Raw genomic sequence first — 19,431 nt, 5'->3', positions numbered from 1 at the left:
AATAGACAAGTCCTTAGAGGCAGATGTTTTTACTGCTGTCTTGCAAAATAAGCTACTGGTCTTCAGTGCATAAGACCCAGGGAGGACTGTGATAGTAAGGCATGCTTTCCCCATTTTCAGGGAGACTCCAGTGTGTCTGTTTATCCAGCCCTTTTGATATCAAGGTCTGTTGGCTTAGCTTTGGAGATGCAACAGATCTAACTTCTAATAGACCTATACTGGTGTTATGAGCTAGATAGGTATATTTCTCAGCTCTCTTACAGATGGTGTAGACATCATTGTTTCCATGAGGCTGAGAGTTTGGCCTGGGATGATCACTTAGCACCAGAGTATCTTGCTGCAGCCCAGACCAGGAGTCTGGTGTGGTTCCTGACAGGGTAGAACTCCATAGACATGGTTTCTCCAATCAACTTCTCTACCTTCTTAAAGAGAGACATCAGTAGCAAGTGAGAGAAGTTTGTATTGTGGTACAAACTATCATGCAGACTTCTTCAGTTGTCCTATATACGGACAATTTTTGCCTTTGTTGTCTGAGTCTAATTCTTCCTGGGTCCATTTGGCAGTTATTTTGGTTTGTAAGCATCTATGTGAAAGTTGGAGCAGTGTCTCCCTGGCTCTTCTTCAGTCTCGTATCAACATCAACTAAAATGGAAACATTCTTTTCATATTGACTGAAATAACAAGAACTTTTGCTATAAGCTGAGGACACATCAGTTGGAAGTGACAGAGGAAGAGAAGGCCCTCGGTATATTGGTTGATCATAAGATAACTATGAGCTGCCAATGTGATGTGGCTGTGAAAAAAGCTAATGCGGTCCTTGGATGCATCAGACGAGGTATTTCCAATAGAGATAGGAAGGTGTTAGCAGTATTATACAAGGCATTGGTCAGACCTCATCTGGAATACTGTGTGCAGTTTTGGTCTCCCATGTTTAAGAAAGATGTATTCAAATTGGAATAGGTGCAGAGAAGGGCTACTAGGGTGATCTGAGGAATGGAAAACCTGCCTTATGAGAGGAGACTCAAAGAGCTTGGCTTGTTTAGCCTAACCAAAAGAAAGTTGAGGGGAGATATGATTGCTCTCTATAAATACATCAGAGGGATAAATACCAAGGAGGGAGAAGAGTTAAGTCCAGCACAAATGCGAATATGAGAACAAATGGATATAAACTGGCCATTAGAAAGTTTAGATTTGAAATTAGATGCAGGTTTCTAACCATCAGAGGAGTGAAGTTCTGGAATAGGCTTCCAAGGGGAGCAGTGGGTTCAAGAAACCTAGCTGGCTTCAAGACTGAGATTGATAAATTCATGGAGGGGATGGTATGATGGGACAACCTAATTTGGCAATTGACTTATCTTTGACTACTTGTAGTAAATATGCCCAATGGCCTGTGATGAGATGTTTGATGGGGTGGGTCCTGAGTTACTACAGATAATTTTTTCTTGGGTTTCTGACTGGTGAGTCTTGCCCACGTTTAGTGCTTAGGTAACTGCCATGTTTGGGGTCAGGAGGGAATTTTCCCCCAGGGCAGATTGGCATAGGCCCTGGGGTTTTTTGCATTCCTCTGCAGCATGGGACACAGCTCACTTGCTGGTGGATTTAAGGACTTCAGTAACTCAGTCTTAGGTTAAGGGTCTATTACAGGAGTGGGTGGGTGAAGTTCTTTGGCCTGTACTGTGCAGGAGGTCAGGTTAGATGATCATAATAGTCCCTTCTGACCTTATAATTTGTGAGTCTATGAGACTGGAATGGAAGCCTAACAGCAGAAAGAAGACTTGATAAATGCACAGTTTATAGAAATGTGCTTGGTAACCTGAGCAATTTATTAGTGATGGGAATGTTCCTATATAATGTTTTCTGTGTTGATCACATGCACAAATCCATTTTACAGATTGGGAATAATTTTTATCTTCCTTGTCTTCTCTATATTATTAGTGAAAGGGTTTTTACAAGTGGGAGGTTGAGAGGATGAGGAGAAGGGAAGGGGTTTTTATTGTAGATAACGTATTATATCGTCAACTGACTCTCTTGCATCTTGCCACTAGGTCAAATTCTTTATATATACACCAAATAATAATTTTAATCCACAGAAACTTGTGATTTTTTTACAGGTCATGTTGTGATTTTTTTTTTGGGGGGGGGGGGGGGGAATGAAAAATTGCTGTTGATCAGAACAAAACTCTGTGAGGTTTACAAAGACAAGACGAATTATCTTAGCTTTGAAAGTCACTGCATCTACTCTTTTTTGTTTCTTCAGGCCACTGAAGAGGTTTCGAAAAATCTGGTTGCCATGAAAGAAATATTATATGGCACAAATGAAAAAGAGCCACAAACAGAAGCTGTGGCACAACTTGCTCAAGAACTATACAACAGTGGTCTTCTTAGCACCCTAGTAGCTGACTTACAACTCATTGATTTTGAGGTAAGAAAATAGTTATGAAACTTCACCAGCCACCCATGGTAAATTGCATTCTGACCATCTAATTCCTGTTTTAATTGGGTAAGAGTTTCACTTCCTATCTACACAATTTTATTTTTCCAATGCTGTAATGATAGCAAATGAACTTTAAGATTTAATTAGGAAACATTGCTGCAAATTACTTGGTAAATTAATCAGATGCATGAGATTAAATTTCTCTGAGTTTGGAAGGTTAGATCACATTAAAAAATGAAAAGTAGATGAATATCTCAAATCTTTAAGAAACAGCTTTTTTTTTTTTTTTTTTTTTTTTTTTTTAATAGTTTTGGGTTAATCTTCAATTGCTGTGTTGAGAGAGTGATTAAAATCCTAGATCGTATTAATGCCATAATGCCCATAGTCTTTCTTAAATCACTTTTGAGTTACTACAGTATAATACTGAGTCACATAACTATTCTCATTTATCTGTTCAATAAAAAGGTTCCATTACTGCTGTCAATTAGCCATTTTTAAAATCTTTAATACTCCTCATAGGAAACAAAAGAATATTTTATTACATTCTCCCTAATCATTTTTCTGTTCAGACAGGAAAGTCAGATTTTACTGATCACGCCAAAATACTAACATTAATTTTATCTTTCTGTAAGTTTTTATTTGTTCAACACTATTTGAGTAATTCATACGCAATAATGAATGGGTCTTCACAACACCACTCTGAGATAGGGAAGTATTATCATCGTCCTGATTTTATGGCTAGGGAACTGAGGCAGTCAGATTTAGGGCTTGTCTACATGGCAGCGCAGTGCGGACTATGGGATGTGAATTGTAGCGTTCACTAATGTGTTGTGCTCTCGCTGCCCCATATAGACCCTTCTGGCACAAACTAAAAGGTGCTTAGTTCATGTTAGTAGGACTATGTTTACGTCAACTAAGAAAAATGACTTTTAGTTTGTGCCAGCAGGATCTACACAAGGCAGTTAGAGCACAAAACATTAGTGCGCTATACAGTTTAATCCCCGCCTAGTCAACACTGTGCGGCTATGTAGACAAATCTGTAGTGACTTTCCTTGAGGTCACCTAAGAAGTCTATGGCAGAGCTAGGAACAGAACCCAGAACTCTACTGTCTGGTTCCAGTAGCTTGACTAGGCTATCCTGCTCATTAAGGTTGCTGTAGAATTGTACTATTCATAAACAGGTCGGCCATGAAGCAAACAGAACAGTCTAAAGGCATTCCAGGATTAAGTTAACTTTGTTTCCCAACACCCCCCTCTCCCTCCTCCTCCCCCCGAATACTATTTGATTCTATTACCATTTGGTCCTTTTATCTGGCATGCACTAAATTTTCTATAAAGGAACATTCCAGAGTAGATGAATTCAGAGACAGAACTGAATATGTCCAATAGAAACCTGAAGCAGACTTTTCAAGCTGAGAATTTGCAAATAGTTGTCTGAAAGTGACTTGTCAACTCTTCTAGAAAGAAAAGTCTTAAATAGAAATTGTACAGCATAAAAAAAGGTTTTGAAAATAAAAAATGATGGAAATTTTTTTTCCCCTGACATAAACATATCTATCATACATATAACAAAAAAACAAGGAAATGCAGAGTGAAAGCTGATGTATAAAGCAATTGAGATGGCCTCTAGTTATAGAGGGAAGGATATTGAGAAATTATATCTGGATTCTGATGACTTTCAAGATCTCTATCAGTCCATTTTTAGTATGTTTAGTTATTAGAAAAAATTCTTCTGGTGATGGACAATGATTGTGAACAAGTTGATTTTATTAGATCTGTAATGGGCTAGGGTTGCATAGGATTATTGTGTGTTAGAGGAATCTCTACGTTTCAGTCTGAGAGGGTTGCTGATTGTTGGGACTTACAACTGCTGTTACCTGAGAAGGAAATGGTTTTTCCTTTCTGAGGCAGATATTAGAGAGGCAAGATGGGTGAGGTAATATCTTTTATTGGGCAAACTTTTGTTGGTGAGAGAGACAAGCTTTCCAGCGCTCTTCTTCAGGTCATATTAATAGTCATTTGGTATGGACTACAGCAGTGCTCTTTAATGCAGAATGTGGCAGTTTGCTTACCTAGTGTGGGCTGATCTCAGCACACCTGTGCTCCACAACCTGCACTAACTTTCTATCAGTTACTGGGTGCAGTTCAGGGTATTGGTTTTAATCTCTTAAATCCTGTGTGATTTGGGCCCTACTATTTTTTGAGACCACTATGTCTAGAGCTGAAATCAGATGAGATGCTTTTGCTGATATTTCTTAGATTTGAAAAGCATGTTTCTTTTGTGGAGTTTGCTCCTTCTGGTGGTGTGACAAAACCTAAAGTTGTTTGTGCATGGATCAAGGCATGTTTTTTGACTAAGTATTTGTTTGACTAGGGATCATCCCTAAGGATTTATCTTTATAATTTGGGATGATAGAGAGGGATTGTTTTTTCTGACTATTGCGCTCTGTCTATAATCTGTTTGAATCCAAATGCCACTGTGATGGGCTTGTAGAACTAACATAAATTAAATTACTTTAGGCAGTCATTAAGAAATTGCCTTGAAACATCCAATCCTTACTGTAATGTGAACCTTTGTTGGAATTATGTCTATGTAGAAACATTTTTCATGTAAGGCAGCGAACAAAACTGTTCAAAGAGCAATAACTTGTCAATTCCCTGCTGACCTGTAATAAAGTATCTGTTGGTGGGAATAACCAAATCCTTTGAAAAGTTTAAAAAATATAGACAAACAAAACTAAACCTATTTTTACACCAGGGAGGTAGAATCCGACAGTACCGGCACGCTTGTACTCTTCGTCTCTGGGAATCGCGACTGTTGGCATGAGAATTGTTGTGTGTGCGTGCATGCCCTTGTTAAATAGACCATTACATCACTTGGAAGCAATAGATGCTTCTAACAATAACTAGATTCGGAATTACTGTGTACCACCACCAGCTCAATTATACGAATAAAGAGGAGATGCTATTGCTGGCGGTAAATAAGGGGAATAATGAGGTCTTAGGCAAAATTAACAGTGTTAGTGGATGAGACTTGATGGCTATATTTCTCAAAATACTGCTCTGCTTATAACCAGAACAAGCATTTACAAAACAAACTAACACTTATATCCTGACAATAATACTACAGCAAACTCTCCATGCTAATTAACAAACATGCCGGTTTTTAAAGACTATGATTTTCCTTGAGTTTTTCTCAAAATTTGATTTTTCTACTTATGCAGCATCCATTGCCACAGATTCTGGAGTCCATTGCTATAATTACAACAAATCTAAAATAATAAGCTATAGTTCTGTCATATTTGTTGGAAGCCTCCATAAAGTGTAAGGTGTATTTCTTTACCATAAAGCTTGCTAAACACAGATTCAAATGTTGCCAGAATAAATTAATTCCACAAACAGGGATCATCAGTAAGAATGGCTTGCTTCTGCTCTCAGATTATAAATTTCAAGTAACCTTAATTAAGAGTTACTTAATAGATCTTAACTGCCAAGTCAGGACACGTAGCTAGATCCTATTCTGCCCAAGGTTGTAACCTGCTCCTTGAGTTGCATGTAGAAACAAATAACTTCCAAGTCCTCTTCAAAGGTAGTTCCAAGTAGTGTTCCTAGGCACTGATAGGCACTCTTGGCTAACTGGCTAGAAGCATGACTCCAAAAATACAAACAATGTTGGCAAATGGTAGATATATGTATCCAATATAGGGTGCATGCACAGCTCCTGTCATTCTTTCTAGTGCTTACTGCTACCAACCCTTCTTAATTTAATCTAATCTAGATTGAATTTGAGCATTGTGCTTTTACCCATATCCACAGTTTCCTCAAGTATTGAGAAAACTGGGGGACTGTGGTAGCCTAAACAACGAGAGTCCTGTAGCACTTTAAAGACTAACAAATTTCTGCAGGCATAAGCTTTCGTGGGCTGCAACCCACTTTGTCAGATAGGTTGCAGCCCACGAAAGCTTATGCCTGCAGAAATTTGTTAGTCTTTAAAGTGCTACAGGACTCTCGTTGTTTTTGCTGTATACAGAATAACACGGCTACCCCTCTGGAACTTTTCACCATGTGGTAGCCTAGATTGTATGAAATGAAGAATATGACTTTGTGCTTACCTTTGTCTTTATTTAATTATAATTGATTTTGTTTTCCTTCATAAAATGAAAACGCATAATAAAAATGTAGATTTGAGAACAGTCTGCATGTTGATATTGCAGCATAAGATGTGTATGTCTCCATTAGTAGCAAAACATGCACATTGAAAAGGAGAGGTGACCGAGTGGAATCTTGTAGAATTCCAGTTTACTCAAGGCTGTGGCATTGTTAAAAAATAGGCTTAGTATTATTAACATACTTCTGGTGCGAAATGAATCCAAAAGAAAAACTTTGTTGGAATATCAGATGAAATATAAAGGATTTTTTAATGTTTGAAACCTTATCTGTAAGTTATCCAACCTATTTAACTGTAAATTGATACAATGATGTCTTGAATGCTGTGACACATTTGAAATAAGTGTAGAGAAACGAAGTATTTGGTCACAGAGATTAATTTAGTTGCAGAGCTCACTGTCGGAAATGTAAAGACCTATCAGGTAATATTAATTCATGTTTATATATTAATTTATGCATTAACTCTTGCTAATACATAATGGTACTAAATGTTATATGCTTAATTGCTTGCATTTTTGACAGGGCAAAAAAGACGTCGCTCAAATTTTCAACAACATTCTCAGAAGGCAAATTGGTACAAGAACTCCCACAGTGGAATACATCTGCACTCAACAAAATATATTGTTCATGCTATTAAAAGGGTATGTACAGTATTCAATGTAAACCGTTTTATACAATGTATGGGAGTATCTTTTTTCAGGTAAAAGCAGGATAGTGACAGTGGTGAAATGTCCCTTCTTCCTTTGCAGTTTGTTTAAATAATTTTGCCACAGGGCCTGTAACTTCTCATAAGGAAACTTAAGGTAAAAGGGAAATTTGAGCAAAGACTATCAAAATAATAATCCTTTAATAATAAGGGTGGCAGTGTGCGAATTACAAAATAATACTGGGTTAAAAAGATTTTTGTTAGGATATTGTAACAATAAAATCTGTTTTTTTTTCCACTGAACTTACTTCGTTGTCCACAGTTTAAACTGTTATTCCCGATCTTAGTTATTTACCGAGTGTTAGAATGATTTGTGTGTTCTAACCTCTGACTAAATGAACTTGCTCCCCCATCCCCTGAGTTACCTGCAGCTCCTGCTTCATAGTTATTGGGTAATACAACAACAGGGACATCAACCAGCTCAGACGTGTCCAGATTTGATTCAGTGCATGCGTTGCATGCCAGATTGCTGTTTCCACCTCTATTCTTGTATTACCTGCATTGTTACATCATAGACTCATGCCGCATCAATTATGCTGTAGCAAGTCTGCAGTTGCATACCAAAATATAGGTGCTCTTGAAAACAGAAATTTAAGTAGCCTTTGTTTTTTTAAATTAGGGAGCAAACATTTCCCCCCATTCAAAAGGGACTATTTACATTTCTATTAGTATACATGAATAATAGAAAATACTAGAGGCTGCAATACCATTTTATCACTTTTTTTACATACAACCATTTAAAAAATGTTAACATTTCAAACCCTAATTTTGTATCACTAGTTGTGATGTGAATACTGATGGATATTGTTCAAGTAAGCTGTCATACATCATGATTTACAGTAAACTCATGATTATCCAAATAGCATGAGGGAACCATTCAGCCATTAAGCAAGGAGCTGGCCTCTTTCACATCTGGGGGCTTGTCCTGCCCCTCACAGTACTAGTCAGAGGTCTCTGCTCTATTTCCTGAACCTCCACATTATCCAAATCCCTTCCTTCTCCCCCGGCATCAGATTCATACTGTAGAAAGCACATATCTTATGCTGGTGGGGGGACAAGGAAGGCATTCGGATCACGTGGAGGTTCAGGAAATGGGAGTATACTGTAGTTGTGCTCAGATGCTACAGTGACTGACATGGTCTTAGAATTTATAGAAAAGAGAGAGAATTAGATTAAATAGTAAATCCCTTGGAATAGGTGTTTGCCACATGATACTGACAGCATTAAGATGTTAGAATTATAGTTTTCTAAATGTTTAAAAACAAAAGATCTGCTCTTTGGTTTTTTTTCTTAAAATTTTTGCATTATATAGGAATTAGAGATGCTGCCAAGTCTGAAACCTACCAAATGTGTGGTGTCATGTATGTCACGTTGTCTCTTCATTCTCGTTATCTGTGCCACTTGTGTGAGACAGCAGACTATTAATACATACAAATAAAAAAGTTGTTTTACAGGGTGAGTGGGAATTTTGCACATTTTAGTACCTGTCTTCTTCATGAAAACTAAGATCTCCCAGCAGTTTAGAGGAGCAACACAATGTGTGCTTTTGTGTCTTTGCAATTGTACATAAGAACGGCTATACTGGGTGAGACCCAATGGTCCATCTAGTCCAGTATCCTGTCTTCTGACAGTGGCCAATGCCAGGTGCTTCAGAAGGAATGAACAGAACAGGTAATCATCAAGTGATCCATCCCTTGCCGCCCATTCCCAGCTTCTGGCAAACAGAGGCTAGGGACACATCAGAACATGGTGTTGCATCTCTGCCCATCCTGGTTAATAGCCATTGATAGACCTATCCTCCATGAACTTATCTAGTTCTTTTTTGATCCCTGTTATAGTCTTGGCCTTCACGACACCTTCTGGAAAAGAGTTCCACAGGTTGACAATGTTGTATGAAGAAATACTTCTATTTGTTTGTTTTAAACCTGCTGCTTATTAATTTTGTTTGGTGACCCCTAGTTTGTGTGTTATGAGAGGGAATAAATAACCCTTCCTTATTTACTTTCTCCACATCAGTCATGATTTTATAGACCTCTATCATATTTCCCCTTAGTTGTCTTTTCCAAGCTGAAAAGTCACAGTTTTATTAATCTCTCCTCATATGGAAGCTGTTCCATATCCCTAATAATTTTTGTTGTCCTCTCGTTACCTTTTCCAATTCCAGTTTTTTTTAGATGTGGTGACCAGATCTACACAAAGTATATTATAAAGAAATCTAGTGTGTCACAAAGTACTTTTAACTTTTCCTATGCTATAGTCTCATTTTGACAGAAACCAAGCATCTTAAAGATTCAAAGGCCAAGATTATTATTAATTGTAGTATAATATAAAATAAGAACATATTTATGATACTTATACAGCGCTTTCTCTAAGTGCTTTACAAAGGAAGGTATAGAAATTGAGCACAGAGAGGTGAAATGACTTGCCTAAACCATCAGACCAGTCAGTAGCAGAGTCATCTCCTTAATTCAAGTCCAGGATCGTGTTCACTGGAGCACACTGCTACTCTTTGGGACAGTATAACCTAGGACAGCAACTGTGAAACATTTTTATATGTGCATGAGTAAAAAGTTTGAAACAGGTGTTTGCTTATAGTTTATGGAAGTACTTATCAATCTGTTGTATGTCATACATATGATGCATCTGGTATAGCCAAATTAAAATAATTTTAAGATATTAAGGTAAATGTGAACAAACCATTAGCAGCAGAACTAGGCTTTGAAAAGTGTGAAAATTTTATGATTTGCCAGAATCCTGTTGATTTAATCCATAGATCCATAGATTTCAGACAACTACTTTCACATTTTGACAAACTAATTACAATGCAAATGCTTATTCTTTTGACCACATGGAACAGTCTTTCTGATCACTTGTGAAGTTCACTTAAAAAGCCATACTCACTATTCAGTATAAAATTAACAAGTTTGACAGTGTACTGGGGTTGTAAATTGTAAATACCACTCAAAGGGCAAACTTCTATCAGGTCCCCAGGATGATCTGAAATAAAAATCTTCTGTCCCAGCCTGTGCTGAGACCTATTGCACATTTAGAAAAGCTTGCTATCTGAATCAGGTTCCACATGCGGTTATGAAAAGGGGGCATAGATTTTGAGTCTAACCATAAAGTTCTTATGTTTAAAATGGGACACCATAAATTACTTGTGATTCATACAAGCAACAGATTGATCATCTTATTGATTTTTGGTAATGTTTCACAGAACATCTGAAAGTGGAATTTAACATACTGATAAAATACCTCTTAATTATTTAAATGTTTAAGTTGACTTGATAACATCCTATAGTATACTGTTAATTATATATGAAGATGCAGCACTACATTTTAAAGGTATTTATATAAATTTCTCATTTTTCAGATACGAATCTCCAGAAATTGCTCTAAATTGTGGAATAATGTTAAGAGAATGCATCAGACATGAACCACTTGCTAAAATAATCTTGTGGTCAGAACAATTCTATGATTTCTTCAGATACGTGGAAATGTCAACGTTTGACATTGCTTCAGATGCGTTCGCCACATTCAAGGTAAATTGCATACCATATCTAAATAGTTACAATAGCATGTGTTTCTTCAGCATCTCAAATATATAATCCCAGATGTTGGCTGTTACATTCACATATGGAGTCAGCCTATGAACACAGAGAACAAAGTTTGTGACATTGTCTCTGAAGTGGCTGCATTAAGTGAACACATTCCTTCCTGTTTCTAAGCACATGGTAATAATATATTGCTTCAGATATATTTGCTATGTTCAAAATAACATTTATTCCAGCACTGAAATTTAATAATTTTACTCTAATCATAAAATATTCAGGGCAGGGACTATTGTTTTATTTGTGTTGGGCCTTGCGTGATGGGTGTTGATTCATGATTGGGACCCGTAGGTGATAACACTGTACAAATAATGAATAGTGTAAGTGGATCCTGTAGTGCTGTAGACCTCCCCTGGTAGTACAATGGCTTATGTGTCATCCTTGTTGCAGGGAGTATGGCCTGGGTTTCCCTGTGCCCCTGCAATCCCAAGCAGCTGTATCAGTCCCTTGGGGCTGTTGTTAGCTGACACAAGTAAAAAGAGCCTACAAATTGCTCTGATTTACCTGTGGAAACCAGCACAGCATTTAGCAAACCCCTTCTTAAGTCGTGCTATGAGTTTTTCCAACCATAACCAAAGATCTTACAGCTATATTCCAACTTTCTTCTCTTTCTTTCCATAGTATATTAAAATCCTTTATTGGATTAATTAGACAAATCTTCAAAGGCATCCAGAATGAATATTTATTATTTGAATAAACATTTTTAAAATCTGAAAATATTGCTTAAACATAACATGCTTTTTCAGGATTTACTTACCAGACACAAGTTGCTGAGTGCAGACTTTTTGGAACAACATTACGATAGGGTGAGTTTCTCACAACTTTTTGATGTTTGATATAGAATTAATTTTCCTTTGAGTGAAAAGTTAATACTTTTTCATTCTGTGTGTCTTATAGCTTGGATTCTTACTTAAGAATTACCAATATGTCAGTTTATGTACTGCATTAATCAAATTTAGGTTTGCATTTAATAGTGTTTGTAAAATAGAAATTAGTTTTAAAATTTTCAGCTTTTCAGCATCAAGAACTTAAACTAGGAGTCTGAAAATATGGAAATCTACCTTTGTGAAAATGAATTTTCCACTAGAGGGAACCCTTTTCCATTTTTTTCAGTTGTCTATATAAGAGGCCTTAGTCACAAAGACACGTTTGATAGTTTTGCTCCATCTGTTGGCCAATTCTGATATTAATAAAAACTTAAATCATTTGATAGTCTATGAAATTTTGTTGCTTAAAGAATTACCAGTTAACTTCCTTCATTATATGGCAGTCTGAATGTTTAAAGTTCCCAAAAGAACAAAGAAATTACATTTTTAAAAAGCTTGTTAGAATTTTAAACACTAGTAATATAATATTGAAAACCTTGTCTTAGTAGAATTTTAAATTTTTATTTACATACCTTTTATGGATCCCCCCAGTTTAATACATTCATTCAGAAGCAGTGTTTGTGACACTTGGAAAAGTCCTGATTTTTCTCTTCATCCTTCTTTCAGTTCTTCAGTGAGTATGAGAAGTTACTTCATTCAGAAAATTATGTGACAAAAAGGCAGTCACTTAAGGTAAAGTAGTTTTACTTACTTTTAGGAGTGCCACATTTTTTTTCCAAGAGAATTCCAATTCAATTCCAGAGTGAATCAATTTAAATCACAATGGCTTAAATAACTGATTTAATCCCAATTTAAAGCAGTAAAAATACTGATTTAAATAACTATTTTAATAAGGTTTTATTTGTAGACTTGCCAAAGAGTTTATTTTCATCACTTGGTAGCACAGTTGGATTAAAGTAATCTGGGGTACACAGCAACACAAAGCCGCCGCGCCCCCCCCCCCCCTCCCCGCGCACCTTCTTGCCTCACCCTTCCAGCATAGTTCCATCTTCCAGTTGGAATGATGGCGGCAAGGTTAGGGCTGCAGGGGCAGAGCCTAGGGAGAGCATGGACAGCAGGCAGAACCAAAGAGGCTGGAGCAATGGCAGGGGCCCCCATTTTTTCTCCAGATGTGGCAGTAGGGGCTCTCTCACCTATCCCAGAGAGACAGATTTGGCGGCAAGGATGCTTCCCCAGTACGTACTCTACAAATAGGGGCAGGTATATCTGTATGGGTGATATTTCTTGACTAAACATTTTGTAGCTAGAGATAACTTGATGTTCACTATAAGCCAGGTGTCTCCAACTACCGTTCTCCAGTTGGAGGATGCAAGAGAGATCTTCCACTGGTTTTTGTGAATACTGGCTATTATTCAATCTTTTATTGCAATAACTCTCAAAGGCCAAATGGGATGAGGGCCCCATTGTGCTAAGCACTGTACAAACACACATGAAGATAGTACATGCCCCAAAGAGTTTACAGTCAGGCTTTTGGGTGGAACTGTCCAAGGAATGATTTAGACTGGTCTACACACAGTTTTTATACTGGTATAATGTATCTTCAGGAGCATGATTTTATACAGATCTAGATAAAGTAGTACAAGTAAAGCAACGCAGATGACTTTACATTGGTGTAAAGGTGCCTTATACTGGTACCGCTTGTCCCCTTTTCTGTACAGGAATACCTGTTCCAGCATAAGCACTGATTAGTTTGACTTATTTCCACAAAGCTCAGGGTCCAAGTGCATAATTTAATAAAATACACTTAAATACATATAATCATCAATCACAGCAGCATCAACATAGATATCTATTAAATATTCATGCACTGGTCAGCTGTGTGATGTTAATTTTCCATAAGGAAGTATAAGGTTGCAGTGAAGATATTGCACAGTTGTGAGGAATCAGCATTATACTATATTATGTTACAGTGCATGTTGGAGGTGTATGGCGCTGACCTATAGATGGGTGAGTGCAGTGTGTGGGGGTTGATATGTTAAAGGAGGACACGTTAACTGGACACACATCCTTGCTTTTAAGTGTTTGAATAGGTGGGTGTTCCTGTTAAGCAACCTTAACTGTGTTTGTTTATTTTTTTCTCTTTTGGAATTTTTTTTTTTAAACTTTGTGGAGGGAGTAAGTAGATTAGAAGACACAGCTTCCTTTTCCCCCACAATAATATGCATGCTTGCACAGTTGGGTGGTAATTTCAGACTTGGATACATATATAGAAGGTCAAGTCACCGTTATCGTTTACTAGAGAATTTTTAACATTGCTCTGAGTAGAGAAAAACCATTTTTAGCAGAAAAGATCAATTTCTGAAGATTAAGTGTATGTTGGGAACCTCAAATGTGCAACAAAGGATTAAAAAGCAGAGCTGGTTCATTTCATCACACATTACTATAATTGTCATAATGCTAATTACGGTTTATATTGTTTCATTTCATTTTATTTTATTTTAGACTAAAGTTTGCTTTTTAAAAAGCAAACATAACCTTTTAAATTAGGATAATGCAAAAATAACAAAAGACTGTTACCATTAGTGACCACAACCTGGAAAGTGGCTACCCAACCTCACACAGGGATAGTAGAGCCGTAGATAGAGCCTGGTTCCTCCTAACTCCAGTCCCAGTGGCTTAACCACAAAACCATGACGTTCAGTATCTTATAATTAAGGCTGTTTAGTCTGTGTCAGTGCTTTATAGAGATGGCTGTGTAGGGATAATCCTGTTTTACAGACACCATAGCTAAGAACACAGATTTGGCCTGATCTTTGTGCAAAACAGTATGGTTATGTGGATGACTGTTCTGTTATAGTAGAAACTGAGCTTTTATTACCAGATGTGCTAGAAATGGTCTTGTGCAACCTCTCAGATTCTTTTTAACTTATTTATAAAATTGGGAGGATGATATCTTGACTGTAGGTAGCTGACCTATGGAAACATTGAATTATACATTTAAGATACTCAGACATATTGACCATAGATATGATACAGTAGCTAGTTATCACCTAGCAAAGATTCATTATACCTTTGGGGGGGTACTGAGAGTAGCTCTGTGGTTAAGTCTGAGCCAGGATTTTGCCTTTTGGCAGGACCTAAAAAACCTTTCTGGAGCTGGAACAGTGTCTTGCTTTAGAACAAAAAACACCACACAACAAAAAAGTAAAGTACTCTTTAAGGCATCTCTAATTTTTATAGAGTATTTTGGTCACTTGCAAATGTTAATGGGAGGAAAATAAACATAGAAAAATCACACTCTGAAATTTTCATGGTATCATAGCAAATTTTGAACCCTTTTTGCTCCCAAAAATAACACCCAACAATTTAAAAATTCATATAAATCTAAGCAGCCTTTATTTGCACTACAAACTTTTTTCCCACATTCTTGTCACAAACTTACATTTTTTATTTAACTGAAAATAAAAATGCCAAAACAAAGCAGCCATTTCTCAACAATCCCTGCACATACTAAGGGGAGAGAGAAAAGCAGGCTAAGAAATGCTAAGAGAAAGAAGGGAAAAACCACCACATCAAAATACCTTGAACTGGGAGTCAAGAGACCCAAGAGTCTGTATTATCTATTTTACTCGCTGATGTCAATTATTCAACGTGCTTCGCAGCCCCTATGATGAAAAATTGTATTTGAACTCGTAAGATTTCAGTGATTCATTGTTCTGTCACATTCTCTACCCTTAGTTGCTTGGTGAATTGCTATTGGACAGACACAACTTTACAATTATGACAAAATACATCAGTAAACCTGAAAATCTGAAACTAATGATGAACCTACTACGAGACAAGAGTCGCAATATTCAGTTTGAGGCCTTTCACGTCTTTAAGGTATGGTATGAAAAATCATAAAACCATTTAATAGCTTCTAAAGTGAGCCTCATTTACACAGGTAGTAAGGTTAGTCAATAATGATGGCAAACCTCAGATCTGTCTGCTCTGAAAAATTACCTGATTCTTTCTTTTGCTGCAGAGTACTTATTCAGGAAATGCTGAATGGTTTTTGTATGGTTATTGTTAGCATAACCTATCTCTTCTAAAATTCTTTATGAAATGAGAATGATGGAGGGGATGAATGCATGCCATGATTTCTAAAAGTAATTCGACACCATCCTAAGGGTTCTAAACAGGTCTGCTTCATGCTGCATAGTACTGTGGAGGATACCTGTAGTATTTCAAACCAGCTAATCAGTTTAAAAAAAATCTAAATCATGGGTTGTGTGTTAAAACAAGTTTCCTTTTTTGTTTAACAGTAGACATAAAATAATGAGTAGTAATAGGTTGGGGATTTAGCTGCAGTCAGAGTAACCCTGCATATTAGGTTTTTAACCATCTCTAGCCTCTCTATTGATGATGCTAGATACATAAAAATCATGCAATTACTACAGAACTCAATCCTATGAAGTGCTGAGTGCCTCCCGCAGTATGTCATGACCAGGCAGCTCCCATTGACATCAGAATTGGGCCCTCACTTTCTACCTCGATAACATATAAAATTGGTTTTCATTTTAAATTAATCTTCTCAAATATAACATTTGTTTTTTCGTGTGCAAATATTGAAGAGATAAAACATTCATAAATGTAATCCATTGTCATCACACTTTTATTAGCTAGGGGTAACTTTAACTGAGCCTTCTGTTTCCAGTATTTATGCTAAAATTCCTCTTCTTTTGTTGCAGGTGTTTGTAGCCAATCCTAACAAGACACAGCCTATATTAGACATCCTCTTAAAGAACCAGACCAAACTTATTGAGTTCCTCAGCAAGTTTCAGAATGACAGGACCGAGGATGAACAATTTAATGATGAGAAGACCTATTTAGTTAAACAGATCAGGGATTTGAAGAGACCAGCACAGCAAGAAGCTTAATCTCCAATAAGTCCCTAAAATATTAAACCCAAATTCAGCATTTGCTGTTAGATATTCAGCATCAGGCACTCTTATCGATTCATGAGGAACATTACTGCTAATCTGCTGTTCAGTGAACGGTTTCTGTTTTTCTCTTTTCTTTTTTAGTCCAAGTTGAAAAACATAGCTGCTGCTTTCTTGCACAATGTGGACTTTCTTGATATTTGTGTCATTTCAGAATTCAAAGACACTTCTTGTTTTAGGAGTCCTGAAAAAAAGATACTAGGTTCATGAAAGCAAACATAGATAATAGTTTGGTTTAGGAAAGAAGGTATTAATGTAGTTAAGCAACAGGTTGCATGCTTGCAAATCTGATTAAATCATATGTTTGCATTTACCTTGTTGGAAATATGAGCACAATGTGACCTGTGCATACTTGGCACCATAGTATAATTTGTATGCCTTGATTTTAAAAAATGTGCAGTGCTTTATTTGTAATCCAAGGGGAAATGTAGCTAAGATGTGAGCTTATTGGGATAAACAGTTGTCTTGCAAATAAATTGAATTTAGCAACTTTTAAAAGAGTGAAATCTCGAGGTTCATAAGGAAAATGTATATAATATGCCTTTCACTGCTTTATAGGTTTTTTTCAACATATGATTTTCTGAGAATTGAGTTGTAAACTTGGAAATATGGTCTAAGGGTTTTATTAATTTTACTTTGAAGGTATTTCAAACAGTAGAGCTAGAGGTGACACTTTGCATTTCATTTCAACAATGCTTGCTGGTTTCTTTTGTATATAACTCCTAGGCTGCTCATTTCTTTAAAAATATGATTTAATTTGTACAGCAGAGGAATGTTATTGTATTAGTCTGTAACTATTACCTAATATTGAGTTCTGCAAAATGAATGCTCATATGTAACTGAATACTTCAGATCATTTGAGAATGCTGATTTAACATTTCTTAAATACTGCAGCATCAAAAGGAAAAAAACAATTTCTTTGTATTCACTTATCTAATGGGGTGCCATCAATTAGGTTATGCTAAAATATAGAACTGCAACCCTTTAAACTGTATTCTTACTGGTTAATATTGGCCTTATTCACTTAAATTAGTGCTGTCTTCTGCAAATGGTCAAGATTGTGATAAATTAATATTGATTCCGTTTTCTTCTCGGGAGTCTACAGAGACCACCTTTGCTTTCTTGCAGTAGATAACTCAGTACAATAGTTGTGAAAGTGAATAATTTCCCTTTGACTTAGAGAAACATAATTTCATAGATGGCCTAGTGGTAACAAAATGATTTAATTTTGTCAAGTCCTGTTCTTTAATGCTGCACACTATCAGTATTTATAAAACAAAAAACCAAACAAACTGATTTTGCACCATGTTGGCTTTTGTTACTGTGACCATAACAAAGAAATCTACTAAATGTATCTCAACAATGTTATTAAAATTGTATCTATTCATCTTATAATAATGCTAAAATCACAACCGACTTATGAGTTGGAGTTTGAATGTTCAAATTCTGCGTGGCTGAACCTGATTGAGAATGCCATAAAATTATTCATTACTTCCTGTCCTCTTACTCATTAAAATGATTCACAATTAGCAAGATGAAACCCCTGATTGAAATTTTAGCTAATTTTGAAGCTCCAGAAGATTGGGTGTTTTCACTTGGGTAATATAAAATGGCTCTTAACATTGTCTTTGGTCTCTTTAAGGTTCTTAATCTGTGCATTGCAAAGTGATTCATATTGTCTCCTGGAAAATAGCAAATTAATCTTAATGAAAATGAGATCTCTATTTTTAAAATCATTTATGTAGGCAGGCAAAATTGGTCATTAGATGGTATTATAGTTCAGCACTAACAGTCTTATATTTTGGTTTATCATAGTTGAGTGGAAGAAAACATTATTTGCCAAGTTATTCTCCATAACACACAAGGCTTCCACTTTAGAAAAATGTAGAAATGCTAAAATTTATATATGTAAAGAAGTGAAGAAATTTGGATTGGGGTATTGTTTTTTCTCTCTCTACTGGGTCTGGGAAACAGTGGATATGATAACTTTTTTAATATGTGAAAGCATTTGAATGTTGGCATTCAAGAAGTTGTATTTAAATTTTAAATCATTTGACATGGTATTCATATTAAAAAAAATTCTATTATACTGGAAGTAGTTTCTTCTCATCTGTGTGAAGGCTTAAAGATATTACTAAAAGTTATTTAATGTGAGGTTGGTTTTTTTTTAAATATTGATGTATACAGTTGTAATTCTACTTCCATGAAAGTATTTCATTTCTCCTGAGAAAAAATGCATTTCTTATCAGAACATCTGGCTGGCCCCATAATTTAAATTGAAATAAACTTTTGAAGAAACTCCATTATGTGCTTTATTGTGTTTGAAGATGTCGAGATTTATGTGTATCTGAACACCCACCTCTTTAGTGCCTTAAATGAGTACATTCTGCACCATTTCTGAATCATACATTTGCAGATGAAACAAAATTACGGAAGATAGGTAAGTCCAAAGCAGACTGCAAAGAGTTACAAAGGGATCTCACAAAACTAGATGACTGGGCAACAAAATGGCAGATGACATTCAATGTTGATAAATGCAAAGCAATGCACATTGGAAAACATCATCCCAATTGTATGGACAAAATGAAGGGGTCTAAATTAGCTGTTATCACTCAATAAAGAGATCTTGGAGTCATTGCGGATAATTCTCTGAAAACATCTGCTCATTGTGCAGCGCCAGTCAAAAAACTAACAATGTTAGGAA

At 36.3% G+C, this 19,431-nt stretch overlaps 1 protein-coding gene across 6 annotated transcripts in view; it reads left to right on the top strand.

The window, feature by feature from the left end:
• Nucleotides 1-19,030, top strand: part of CAB39 (calcium binding protein 39) — a 125,822-nt gene extending 106,792 nt beyond the window's left edge. For all 6 annotated transcript variants that reach the window (XM_067538920.1, XM_067538918.1, XM_067538916.1 and 3 more), the window contains 7 exons: nucleotides 2,258-2,422; nucleotides 7,124-7,242; nucleotides 10,681-10,849; nucleotides 11,665-11,724; nucleotides 12,412-12,477; nucleotides 15,484-15,627; nucleotides 16,476-19,030. In XM_067538920.1, the coding sequence (XP_067395021.1) occupies nucleotides 2,258-2,422; nucleotides 7,124-7,242; nucleotides 10,681-10,849; nucleotides 11,665-11,724; nucleotides 12,412-12,477; nucleotides 15,484-15,627; nucleotides 16,476-16,664 (912 nt within the window). In that variant the 3' untranslated portion in view covers nucleotides 16,665-19,030. The remainder of the gene's footprint in view (nucleotides 1-2,257; nucleotides 2,423-7,123; nucleotides 7,243-10,680; nucleotides 10,850-11,664; nucleotides 11,725-12,411; nucleotides 12,478-15,483; nucleotides 15,628-16,475) is intronic.
• Nucleotides 19,031-19,431: the final 401 nt, after the last annotated feature.

The sequence above is a fragment of the Emydura macquarii genome, unplaced genomic scaffold (genome assembly GCF_026122565.2).
Source record: "Emydura macquarii macquarii isolate MOO-44397 ecotype Brisbane River unplaced genomic scaffold, CSIRO-AGI_Emac_v2 contig_499, whole genome shotgun sequence".
NCBI classification, from domain to species: Eukaryota; Metazoa; Chordata; order Testudines; family Chelidae; genus Emydura; species Emydura macquarii.
The sequence above is the reverse complement of the archived record's forward strand: the minus strand, read 5'-3'. Positions and strand labels throughout refer to the sequence as shown.